Here is a 13,576-nt window from a genome sequence, read left to right on the forward strand (position 1 = left end):
ACACTGCATGATCTGGGCTTCTCGCTCAATCTCAAGAAGTTGTAGCTGCACCCCACGCAGACTGACATTCTTGGGCCTCATATGGGACACATGCTCTGAGAAGGGATTTATGTTGGAGGACAAGATCTCGGCCATCAAGAGGGCCACCACCCACTTCCTCAGCAGAGAGGTACCAGCATCTCCTGGGTCTCTTGAAACCAGGAGCGAGGCTCTCAATCCGAGATGATCAACGTTCCTCCTTCTCTCCACCCGGACCTAACTTGGACTGCAACCTACAGATGGGAAAGCCCTTTCGGCCACCCACCCCGCAGGCCACCATCACCACAGACTCTTCCCTCGAGGGCTGGGGAGCCACCCTGGATGATCTCTCGGTCCACTGCACCTGGACTCGACAGGAGCAGGAATACCACATCAATTGGTTAGAGCTGAACACCATCTGGTTAGCGCTCGGAGCATTCCTACCACATGAGCTGACAATTACGAGTGGCAGCTAAACAACCTCATTCAGGAGATCTTCAACAGGTGGGGTCCTCCCCAGGTAGATCTCTTTCCCACCTGGCACAACAAGAAGTGCCCTCAGTTTGCCTCCTGGCAGGGACAGGGTCCCGGCTCCCTGGGCGATGCATTTCAGCTTCAGTGGGACGGCATGACGGCTTACGCCTTCCCGCCCACTCCGCTGATTCACAGTGATTTGCAAGATCAAGGAGTCTTGCCAACTCAACATCATTCTAATAGCTCCATAGTGGACGGCCAGGCCATGGTTTTCGGAGCTGCTCAGCCTCTCGCAGGTGCCTCCGATTCACCTCCCGACGGGCCCAGCACATCATCTAGCGCAGCAGGGGGGGCAGGGTCATCCACCCCGCGCCTCAGAAACTAGCCGTCACAACGTGGTGCTTGAGCAGGTAACGCTGTTGCACCTCAGCCTCTCCCAGGCTAAACTGGAAATCAGACAGGGCGCAAGGAGCAAGGCTATCTGGGCCCAATATAAAAGTAAATGGACCAGGTTCTGACACTGGGCTGACTTCTAGGAAATCGACCCCTGGCATGTACTTTAAATGGCGTGCTCTATTTCTCTGCGCTCCTCGCCCACTCGGAGGGGGTGGGGGGGATGTAGGTGGACACCTGCTGTACATACCTTGCAGCCATCGGGGCTTACAGGAACTCTGAGGAGAGGGATCTTCTCTTCCTCCAATCCTATCGTCAAGAAACATTTGACAGGGCTTGCAAGGCTCTACCCGCCCATCAAGAGGCTGCACCCCCTATGGGACCTTAACATATTCTTGGGCGTCCTGACGCACAAACCGTGTGAACCAGTGGCGTCCGCGGACATCAAGCTGGTCACCATCAAGACTGACTTACTAGTCTGCCTCACCTCGGCTCGTAGAGTGAGCGAAATCCAGGCGCTGGTCGCCTCAGAACCATATACTACCTTTCACAGGGACAAAGTCCTGCGGATACACCCAGCATTTATGCCCAAGGTGCTGTCTGCTTTCCACTTGAACGAGGAAATAGTCCTACCTAGTGCTCCAGATAAGATTTTGAGGAGGGAGTATTTTACTCCCTGATTTTACAATTGGAGAGAAAATGCGATTTCAAGCGAGTAAAAATGTGTTTACTCTTTCACAAGAGAGTAAAATGTGTCTGAAATGTTCAGACATTTGGGGAATAAAATTTCAGTCCCTGCATTCAGCCAGTGATAGAAATGAGGACTTTAGGCATGATTGCAGGCCTTGACTAACCAATCGGTCAGCACTGAGATAGTAACTGGACCATGGAGTGTGGGGTGAGGTGTGGTAAGCTGCACAGTGGAATGGTTCCTGCGCAAGCAGCATGCCTGAATTCATGGAAAGGCACAGTGTGTGCAGCTTGGGCACACTGTACCTACCAGCTGTGCACACAGACTTAAGCAACAGTTTGTGGTACATTTTTAGTGTGGTGCAAAGCTCCAATGAGGAAGGAAAACAAACTAACCAGAGGGTATTTTCATTTTGAATTATTGTGTAAAGGTTACCTAGGCAAGGTTTCCCAATACAGGGAGGAAGCTAGCGCTTTTAATGACAGGAAATAAAATGCAGACTCATCCTTGCCAAGTTTCAAACTCACGAACCTCTAAAACGATCTCTGCAGCAGGTGCATTATCCCATTCAGTTTAACGCGTACCCTGCTTCAGTATTCAGGGTGCATGCAATACCATTCTAGACAGACACACACATATACATGCACTTGCCAGTGTACATATTTGTCTGTTCTCCAAGTCGTACCAACTGCCTGAAAGTGGACTTTATAACAAAGCCCTGCTATCCGCTGGCTTCACTTAATATAGGAGTCCCATTGCACTTTGGTACTTAATGTCTCACCTGATGTTTTAACAACACACGGTATAGGAATAATCAAAGATTAGAAAGATGAAAGGCTGAGCCATCATTGAGGGCCTAGACCCTGCGACCTGCAGGATACATGCAGCTGCCGCTAAACCAATTTAGCTGTCTTACTGCATTACAAACAGGTGCAGGATTCTCAAAATACCTTTGCTTTCTAGAGCAATGCTGTACAATAGGGCACATCTTCTGCTTCAATCCTGAAAAGATACAGTGTCTCGTGTCCAGCAACAAGTGGCAAAAGCACTACAGAACATGAGCTCAATCACGGTATCTGGAGACCTGAACCTTGAAGCAAAATCCTGGTACACCTCTCCCGCTTATAGTTTTCTCATCAGGTTGTGTGAATGATCAACTGATACGCAGTGAAATAGAAGAGCAATACAATACACTGGAAATGCAGGGAAAAACAAATGATGGAGTACTGGTTGTAGAAAACATTAAATTACCTCTTGTACAGAACCTGGCGAACGCACACCTCCAGTGAGGGAGCCTCCCTAAGGGGATACAGGCAGTCCAGGCATCTCCTGTTACCTCCATGGCCCTGGGTGTCTGGCTGTCCCCTGAACTCTGACTTCTTCTGGAGCACAGTTTGGCCAGTGTTCGAACTTGGTATAAATATATGCACAGTGCATTATGTACTGTAAGAGCACAGAGGATGTCATTGCCAAGTAAGGCCAGTATTTCCCAATGCAGGAACACCAGTGCTGCCTGAGCCCAATTACACCATTACTGACACTATAAAGGACACCCTAGTGAAAGGGCTTTGTATGTACCACCAACCTTGCCCATCCCACTGTGTGAACACCTGTGCTGGATGTGCTGCATATGGGCTGCACATTCTACTTACTGTAGGAAAACGTGTGCTGTGTGAGCCCAGTAGTGCCGTTATTTGCCTCAGTAAGAACATGCATGCTACTCCTTTCCCTAAGCCTCTCTTCAGGCCCCGGTCAGACATTTTCTGCCATGGTGGCGTCGCCACCCATAATCTGCTGTCCTAGGTGCAGGGTATTGCCCATTCTGCACAACAATTTGATTCAATCTTCAGTTCCACCCTTGCAGCTCATCGCCCTCTCGTTCACCCGCTCTCATCCACACCTGCGCTCCTCCCTGCTACCTCTTGCACCCTCACTTGCATGTATCCTTGCACTTTCACATCCTTTACACGTCTGCACACTCACACACCCTTGCTCATTATCACACTTGTGCTAGGTCTCACGTAGCCTCACATCTGAACACCCGTGCACGCTCACACGCTTGCTTTTTATTACTTATGCTTTTCTTACACACCCTTGCATCCACACACCCATTTTTAGACCACTGCCGGCTAGTACAAATTGAGGTTTCAAAATCGCTCTGACAAACAGGTTCAATCATTTGCATAAACGGCAGGGGATCAGCACAGAGATGACTGTCGGCCCTGCAGAGTGTCCTGTACAGGAGAGTAGCCGATCTGAGTGCTACGGCTCCGAGATCCTTTGTCTGCTGGCACAAAAATTCAATTTAAAAAATGTGCCATTTCAATTGGGTGTGAATGGGCGAGGGCCCCGGTAGATGATGTTGCCGCTACTGGTAACACAAAAAAAAGTTAGAGTGAGCCGATTATAGATATTGACGGTTGGTAGTGCTTAAAGTTCAGATCACCATGTATTCCTTGACAAATGCTGACAAGTCCAAAATAAAAGGGGATTGGGTACTTGGGGCCGAGTAAGAAAATGTTGCTTATTTCTACGCAGCCCACCAAGTCCAAAGCAATTTCGGGAGTCTTCTCACGAAGCTCGTGTGTGCATAAACTAATGGTTCATACTGCAGTGCCATCTACTGGCAGAAAGAGGAATTTATTTAATAAAGAATTACAATGGCAATCCTGCGTAAACGGTACACATTTAAAAGTGAAATGTGGCGTACTGGCAGGAATTAAATGCGTAAAAAGGCCCATTACACCCCTTATCTGGAGGGCTGGTCCTACCTATGTTTTTGCCGAACCTAAGGACGAAGCACAGAGTGCTGTACTGCCTGGATGTCAGGCGTGCCCTCAAGTTCTACTTGGACAGGACCAAGGGCTTCGGCAAACCGGATGCCCTGTTTGTCGCCTTCTGAGGCTCAAGACCAATCTAGCAGGCCTCCAAGGCCTCCATATCCCGCTGGATGGTCTCTGCCATCAAAGAAGCATACGAGGGCCAGCACAAGCCGCTGCCGGCCAACATGCATGCCCACGCTGTCGGGGGCCAAGGTAACGGCAATCGCATTCCAGCACCTTGTCTCTTGGCAAGTCCTAGGCAGGGCGGCCACTTGGGCCACTCCCTCAGCTTTCTGCAAGCATTACTGTTTGGATGCCGGCTCTAGATCTGACGCGGCTTTCGGACAGGCGGTTCTCGGGAACCTATTTGCTTAAGGATGGTCTCCTTTCTACCCTGGGGCTACATTCAGTTGTACTCGCCCATGCAGTATGCAGAAAAGGGGACGTGACGTAAGAGTAATTATAAGTTACTCACCGTTGTGACTAACGTACTCTTAGTTGATAGTCCCCCTTTCCCTCATACGTCCCACCAACCTCCCCCCCAAATAATACTGGTGTCATTAGGCAATGTTAAATCTATTGTAGACGCGTCAATGGGGACTGAGGTGCGGCGCCAGAGGGCAGAGTCAGGGCAGCGCATGCTCCCTGGGCCACACCCCTGCAAGCCTCTAAATTTAAAGGGAAGAAGGTTTTTTTCTGGTGAAAAAGGTTCCGTCTCCCGTCCCTTGGAAGGGACGCCCATGCATTATGGACCAAAGGGGACTACGGTGAGTAACTTATAATTAATTACAAAGGGGAGCTTGTACATTTCAAATATCTGTGGCCAAGAGCATTTGTAATGTCATTTTTCGTTTGAAGTGCTCCGTTGAAGAGGTTCAAATCAGGGAACATTCTAAATTCATTTTATTTTTCCTTGCGCTGTTTGAGTGCCAAGCATTCCGTTTCAGATAGTTGATGCAGACCTCCTACAGAAATGTGTTCAAACTAGTGCATGTGCCACTGACCTTACTTTCAATATTTAGTTGTGCGTCCATATTTTTGTGTACTGTGCTCACTAAGATGTAAATGCAGCAGTCATTCACACAGTTGGTTTGCTCCCCTCCATTAAATAGTGTAAACCGTGCCTACGGCATTCAAACCTCCAATGACTACTACGTGGATAATAAGGGGGATGGGAGATAGAATTAAATGCATTTCCTTTTAACAATGTCCTTCTGTTTAGTAGTACTTTCATTCAAGGAAGCATCTTGCTCTTAATTTCGCAACATTTTGTAAGTGTTCATTGGTGTCTGAAGTGTCTATGTAGCCCTCATGTCTAACAATTTTAGACAGTCTCAACATCCCAGCCCTTGGTAATTATACCACATTTTCAGTGGTTTAGCAAACTGCCCATTAGGTAAAACATGTTTTTCCTTGGCAAGGTTTCTTGGAGTATGTGTTGCCAGCGTTAACTTTTCCAGGGGGCATGCATAATTAATATAGTAATTTGAAAACCAAGAAAAGAATGTACTAAAAACCATTTTAAATTATGGTGGGCCGAGAGGATAGCTCAGGGGCAACGCGTTTGTCTTGGAAGCATGGCAATTTGTAGCAACACAGGTTTGAATCCGATCCCGTGCTTAGAGACGGGTCTCTGGTTTTAAGTGCCTTATAAAAGATTAATGGTGTTTTAAGTGCCATTATGCCGCTAACACAGACCTATTGCCAACATAATGGTTCTTAAAACATAATCATGGGTTACTGTTCTGCATGAATTTTACTCTGGCTAATCTCTGTATTTCCTCCCAAACCAGCCTCCTGTTTTGACTAGTTTTCAGGATTATGTCACCGGTCTACAGAAGCTACTTGTCACTGTTATCGACCATATGAATGGGCTTGAAGTAACTCTGACTGCACTCAAACTTGAAGAGTTGTCTTTGGAAGGTGATTTAATTTCAGAGGTAAGCAGGTTCACTTGACTGGTGCATTGAGTGACGAGAAGCAGCATTCTTAAATTGAGCATATGTTTGTGATCTAATCTGTAGTACATCAGTCATTAATGTAATTGTGTGGTTTCATTTTTTTTTTAAATCCTAGGTAGACCTATCTCATCCTGGCAGAAACAAAATTAAATGATAGTCTCTTTCCTTCCTCGTCAGGCCATGTTAAAATATATAAACACAGCATATACATGACCATGTCAGACTTCTTTTATCAGAGAAAATATTTTAAAACAAATATAGATGCATGTTTGGCTTATTTTTGGTACTCAACATGCTGGTCCCTGTTAAAAATTCATTTTTTACATTATATTCTTACTGCGAGATGGTAAACTGTGGCGGCGTGTTGGGTATATGGAAAGTGGGTCAAGGGGGAGGTGCGGGGTAATAATCAATTACCTTAGTGTTTTAAAAAAATATTCCTACTGCTCGCATCTAGCAGGATGAAAAGCAAAACAGGGAAGCAGCTGTCATGCTACAAAAGAGTACCACCATTTAAAGACAGCCAAGCTCCTCCAACATTGCAAAATACATAGCAATCCATTCTTTTTTTTCTGACCTGGTATGTCTGGGTCTTTGAAATACTTGTCACGATATGTTCTCAAGGGATGATCCTGTAGTGTGTATTTGCTTTCAAATGTTCAAGAATTCAAAATATCACCAACACATTAGTGGGTTAAGAGGGGGCGTGGTAATTGTCAAAACACTTTGCATATCAGAAGCTCACTGTCTCCCAAGCTCTGGTTCTCTCTAGGTTGGCCTACTGTAACAGCCTCTTTCTAAATCTACCTACCGCCACTCTCCGCCCTCTACAACTAATCCTGAACAGGACTGCAAGACTTGTCCTTGGCCTCAAGCCCTGGGATTGTATCTCTCCAGCTCTGAAATCCTTTCATTGACTCCCAGTGGATGCAAGGATTACATTTAAAACCCTCTGCATTGTCTACAAGTCTTTATAGGGCCTGGGTCCAAAATACCTTAAACTATCGCTCTGCTAATACCTCCCCTCCCGAGCCCTTCGCTCCTCTTCTTCCAACTCCCTCAGGGTCAGTCGGTTTTCAAAGAAACGAGCTGGGGGCAGATCTGTCTTCGGCTGGGGCCTCCCTTTGGAACAGCGTCCCGGCAACCCTGAAACGTGAGAACCATCTCTGGTTCCAGAAGCACCACAAGACCTTCCTCTTGGCTTCTGCCTTGGCCCCTTTTGTCCCCATCTGATCCTTTTTCTCTCTTGGCACAGTGCACCTGGACACCCTCTGTCCTTCGGGCCCAGGTACCTGCTCATCCTGCCTACCTCCAGTATTGCCTCGGGGCCACCCCTTGCACTGGGATTCTGTATCTGTACCCATACAGTCCCCCACTCTTCTTCTGCACTTATCAGATATACACTATCTGACTAATCTTGCACTTGCCACTTGCTGGCTGCACTACCACTTTTCACTGCCTTTATTTACTGCACTTATTATTTATTCTTTTCTTTCCTCTTTTCCGCACTTTTCACTTCTCCCCCTTCCACGTACATTCCCCATTTTTCCCTTTTCCATGTGTTAGGAAGAATCCCGTGCAGTGCCCTTAGGGACCACTACACACAATTAAGACTACAGGTGGCAATACAAGTTTTACCTTTGGTACAAGCCTGTACTACTATGTTAAAGTGGAAGCAGTAGCGGAGCAGCCAGGCTTAACTCAAGAATATATGAGCAGTAGCAGAGATTACACAAAGGGACCACAATTACGGTGACTCAAGCAAACACTGACTCAAGGTTTCAGGTACAAAAATATAAGTAGATTTATTTTTAAACCATTTTTTTATAAACACAACACTTCTATTAAATTCAAAACCACACGTAAAATATACTACCACTAACCAATTCACTTTGTACAGTATGACTCAAGGTAAGTACCCTGTGTTTGAATGGACCGGTGTTGCGAAACTAGACAAGTTACCGTGAATACGATTGCAATCACTTTTTGACAGTTCGGTCTACTATATAAACGCGTATCTGTGACAAGAAATGTTACTGGGGCAAAAACACACTTGGCACCTGAGATACCCAGAGGGAGTTGGAGGCAAAAATCATAGGCAGTATTATAGTTAGGCAGACAGAATCGAAGAACACTCCTATACAGGAATTCGAGTCAAAGAGCCGGAGCCAGGGTCAAGTGACACCGGGTGGCTGTTGTCGAGAATCACACAGTCGGACGGTTCACGATTCAACGTATCCAAGAGTACTTCGATATTGTCAATGTTCGGTAGTAAAAGTTTTAAGGAGGAGGGAAGACGAGGGCAAACGTTGGAGATGGAGAAAAGGGATTCACCCTAATTCCTCAAGCAGAACACAGTACCTTATTCAGTGGAGAAGCTGGTGCTCTGGCAGTTGTTCCTGTTGGTTTCCCACAGACGCACGGTTCCTGGAGCTTCGATGTGAAGGACGACGCCTGGAGGGGTCTGCATCACACAGGGATGAAGCCGGCAGCAGTGACGATGAATAAAAGGTGCGCTCCTTAAAAACAGGAGAGGCTCTTCAGATGGCTATCCGGACCACTACAGCAGTGTGCAGCGATTTCAACCAAGGAAGAGGATCCTCTGGCTGTAGAAGATGAGCTGGTTATCCCCACCAAGCTCAAGGGAAGAAGACTCGGGACTGGATCTTCTCTGGTCGTCGAAGGGTAGATAGCTCAGGACTGCAGCAGGGCTTCACCGGGACGGGGTAGTTGCAGCAACCGACTTCTTCTCTTCGGTTCCTTGTAGTTCCAGTGGCGACTCTCTGACTTCTAGCCCAAGAGACCTGCCTTTTATGCGAAAAACCCCCATTCACAATGCCTGGCTGTCAATCACGCAGCAGGGGGGTTGTCCAGCCCGGACAACCACCTCAGCCAATCATGGCAAAGTGCGACTTGGGTTTCCTAAGATACCCTGTGCAGGGGGTGACTACACCCCTCCCTCACATTCAGCCCACCTAGACACCCAGCGCCTGGAGGAAGGCTTGTGAGCAGAAGCCCGCCAAAAGACGGTGAACAAAGGAGGCAACCCTGGTTTGCCACGCAAAGTAGGACTTTAACAAAAAGAAATGGTGAATAAACCCAACCAGAGCCAAAAGAAGTATTTGGTAAGCGGGTTTAAGTTCGAGGCTAATATAACAGCCTAAAACAATACCATGTTTATCTAATATAATCGCGATAGAAAAGTTAGGGTAGATACCACTGCCACCAGCCAAGTCTAAATGTTAAAAGAGCAAAACAATGCTCTAGGATGTACAGATACAAAGGGATACGAAGTAACCCTTTCCAGTACTCCATGGAAGATGGGGTGTACTGGATCTGTGGTAATTTGACTAAGTAAAGTCAATGGCAACTTTACCCTTTTCCGGGGGACTGTAGTCAGCCCCAGAAATGGAGTCGGTGGGAAGTCTAAAAGACAACCCTGTGTCACAGCACTGAAGGTGCTGTGTAACGCACAAAAGGGGGCTACTGAAGTGGTGTACTCCAGAGTCCACAAAACATTGGTAAGAGTGGGGGAAAAGCTCACACTCTTATCAAGTGAAAGAAATTCAACTCCAGAAGTCCAGCAAAGCTGCTGGGGGACTCACTAGGTGAGGGAAATTAGCCATAGATGAGAATTCTCCCTAACACCATGCACTTGCGCGTTCTTAATGTCACTGGGCCTAGTGAGATCGTTTTTTATTTTGTTCTCCCTTGTTCCCCTCACTTTGCTTGGTCGCGCTCTGAAACACTTGTACATGAGCGCAATAGAAATAAAATATCATTTATCATTCAAATGGCACTGTCATTTCCTTAGCATAGTCATCGAGGGGTCCAATTGGTGGACACGAATTGGCCCTCTTCACACCTTCCATTGTATACTTCTTTAGAGAAGTTGATTACATCAGCATCTGTTTCCCCGTAGTGACCTCTGTGCTGCTTTCAGAAGTTGTCCATTGCCATTTAACCCCTGTTTTGCCCCGCTCTGCCGCTCCCAAATCTTTGGGTTGAAATCCCTGTTTGTGGCAGTGTCAGTCTGTATATTGACACCTGTCAGCTTCATGCCTTTCTTCAATAAGTCGGAAGTCAAGATATTGGGTTATTTCTCAGTCAGGTAACTGCCATACTCGTACGTACCGCCCCCTTTCCTCTATCCTTGTGGCGCCCTCCAACATGGGTACGGTACTGGAACCTTCCGCAGCAAAGAATTGAGCTTCCCCTTTAAATTTAGAACAGCGCACAGGGGTGCAGGAAGGCCCCTGAGACCCCGACCTCTGGTGCCTCACCTCAGCCTTGCCTCAGTCCCTGTTTCTGCACGGACGGTGTCTGACCTGGCAGCTAGGCGCAGAGACTTTCATCTTGCTTTGTGCCCCCACCGTTCTTTGTGTTTTGAAAAAAATGTTATCTTCACCTCCCTTCAGTGCCTTGCTTCAGCGCGTGTCGGCTGCAGGAGGCTTCCCGCGATGTGCGTCCTGTGATTGCTCGTTACTGGCCTCGCACCCCAATGCGATTTGTCTTGTGTGCCTGGGGCGGACCACTGCTGTGACGCCTGCATGGCTTGCAGCACTCTCGACCACCGGGCCTTGAAGAATAGTTTTTCTCGCTGGATGGAGATCTTCCATTCTTCTATCCAGGTCATCTTAAAGAGTTTGTCGCCAGGACCCCACGTCCTCAGCACAGAGACTCCTTCTCTGGGTTTTCCACTGGGAAGGGAGCCTTAGATTCTGGTTCTGGCAGACACAAGGCTGGCAGGGTTCCCGGCCTCCAAGCCGAGGGGCCCTGTGTTGGCCAGAATCCTGTGCAGTTCCCTTAGGGAGCACTACACAAGATTAGGACTACAGGTGAGAGCAATAAATCCCCTTTGGTATTAGTCTGTACCACAAAGATTTAGTTGGTAGCTGTGGCTGAGCAGTCAGACTTATCTCAAGAGAGAGATGGGCAGTATTCAAGGTTTACACAATAGGCCCACTAGACTATGGAACAAGGAAACACTGACCAAAGCTTCGCATTTAAAAAGTAGATATATATTTATTCTCCAGCATGGGGTCTGGCATGGATTCACATGCTCATGAATATTCCCCGTCAGGCCGGGAATCCTCGGTATAGAAAAAAATCAGTATCAGTTTCGTTTCTGATCTGTCTTTCTTAGTAGTAACCAATCAGTGGTCTCTGGGTCATACTGCCCCCAGCCAATGACTGCCCTCTCCCTAAGCCCCGCCTCTGGCAGCCATCCTCAGATTTTTACCGCACGTTCAAGTGTTGGGAGTCCTCGTGCTGTAGCTCTCGAGCTTTTGCTGCGTTTTTGCGCTTTTTTCAGGAGATTTTTCTCATTTTTCGGTTAAATAGAGCCTCAAGCTCCACCGTTTGTACATCCGATCAACAGGGATCCGTTTCAGAGTTTTCTACGCCCCTCAAGGGTGAAGATTTCGTCGAGTTACGCTTTTGGAGGATTCCAGAAGTTCCGAGGCCTACCCCGGACATGGTCCAGGAGAAAGGAAGCTCGACACCCAGGAAGCTGTTCAGGACCTGCCCTGGATGCCAGCTTCAGAATGTTTTCAAGGAGAACAAGCATTCGTTATGCCTCTACTGTCTCCATGAGGACAAGACGCACACGGAGAAGGACTGCGCGTTTTGTGGGAACATGTCAGAGCGGACCATGAAGGATCGCCACCTCTGTCTCGCCAACTTGCTGGAAGGGAAGAGCCCGTCAGGCGAGAAGAAGAAAAAGAAGTCTGAGCGGTCTTAAGTCCTGTGAGGGCGCCCCGGCGACGGGGGCCCAACAGAAGGCTAAGCACCGCGAGTCCGCAGGCACCGGGCGCATCCTCCCCGGCACCATCAACCACGAGCCAACGCTCTGGCTCGGGTAAGAGGAAGTCCGAGAACCCGGCGAAGCTTCTGGAGAGGCCCCAGTCGATCTCGAAGATGCCGGCAGAGGGGAAGCGAGGCTCGGACCCTCCCCCCCCCCCCCCCCAAGGTGAAGGCCCCAGGCGTCCAGAAGGTGATGATGGCCTTAATTCACCCTGCTAAGACCTCGATTGAGGATGTCGCCGCGGCCCTGGCTCAGCCTGTGGAGGCTATACCAGTGGAGGCGCCCTCGGGACCCAGTCTCCCTGCCACCGCGGAGGGAGTCCTCTTTCAGGCCCATTGAGAAGACCCCCACGAAGTCCTCGTTGGAAAAGGTGGGGGAGGGGCTGGTGGCCATCGTGGATACGGACACGACCTCTGAAGAAGAGCTCATCGAAGTCGTGGAAGAGGCCCAGCCCATTGGGAGGGATCCCGACGACGACGAGAGCGATGGGGTCGCCAACAAGGCTCCTCAAGAGCCCTCGCGCCCGTCGTTTCCGGCGCTGCAGGACACTTCGGCAGCCATTTTGGCAGCGATTCAGTCCTTATGTTGGGAGATAAGGACAAGGTTGCCCCTCCCCCCGACGGAGGTACCTGAGCCAGACCCGACGGGGGAACCGGAGCCAGGACCTTCGGAAAGTCCACCGCATAAGAGGACGACGACGCATCCTACGCCACCTCTCCCACCTCTGTGGCCTGCTCTGCCTTCCCCCCCGGTCTACTACCCACGGGGATGATACAGGCACGGACACGGCTTCGACAGGTACAGATGACGACAGAGGGGACGACGGGACGTGCCCCCCCGTCGTCCCCTGCTCAGGGCGTCCCCGCCCGACAAAATTGGATCCTTTCATGCCATGATTTCCAGGACATCCAAGCTCTTCCAGCTCTGCCCAGAAGAGAAGAAGGAAGGGTTCCTTTACCAACGGCACGAGGCTAAAAGGAAGACGGTCCTCGCCGTAGCGCTTCTTGATGACATCTGGGATGAGGGGCTTACCCTCCTCAAGAACCCTGCCACGGCGCCAGCAAAGAGGGACCGGTACGAGAAGAAGTACCGGGTCCCCGACGCTGCCCCCTTGTGCCTTCGGGCGCAACCTACCCCGGATTCGGTCGTCTTGGCGGTGGCAAAGAAGAAAGCTGGGGGGGGCATCGGCCTCGACATCAACTTCCCCGCCGGACAGTGAGGGCAGGAAGCTGGACACGATGGGACGACGGATCATCTCATCCGCAGCGACGACTATCAAGGCGGCCAGCGCCCTGGCTATCATAGCACGCTACCGCAGGGAGTTGTTGTTCAAAATCGCCCCTCTGTTGGACTTCCTTCCGGACGCCAAAAGGGCTGAGGCCCTTGAAACACTACAGGAGGGTGAGATTGC

General features: G+C 49.1%; 1 protein-coding gene across 1 annotated transcript in view; it reads left to right on the top strand.

The window, feature by feature from the left end:
- NAA25 (N-alpha-acetyltransferase 25, NatB auxiliary subunit) overlaps positions 1-13,576 on the top strand; it is a 1,586,429-nt gene that overhangs the window by 1,508,779 nt on the left and 64,074 nt on the right. The window contains exon 23 of the mRNA XM_069619501.1: positions 6,192-6,338. Coding sequence (XP_069475602.1) covers positions 6,192-6,338 — 147 coding nt within the window. The remainder of the gene's footprint in view (positions 1-6,191; positions 6,339-13,576) is intronic.

Source organism: Ambystoma mexicanum, chromosome 10 (genome assembly GCF_040938575.1).
Source record: "Ambystoma mexicanum isolate Mex_15411 chromosome 10, UKY_AmexF1_1, whole genome shotgun sequence".
Lineage (NCBI taxonomy): Eukaryota > Metazoa > Chordata > Amphibia > Caudata > Ambystomatidae > Ambystoma > Ambystoma mexicanum.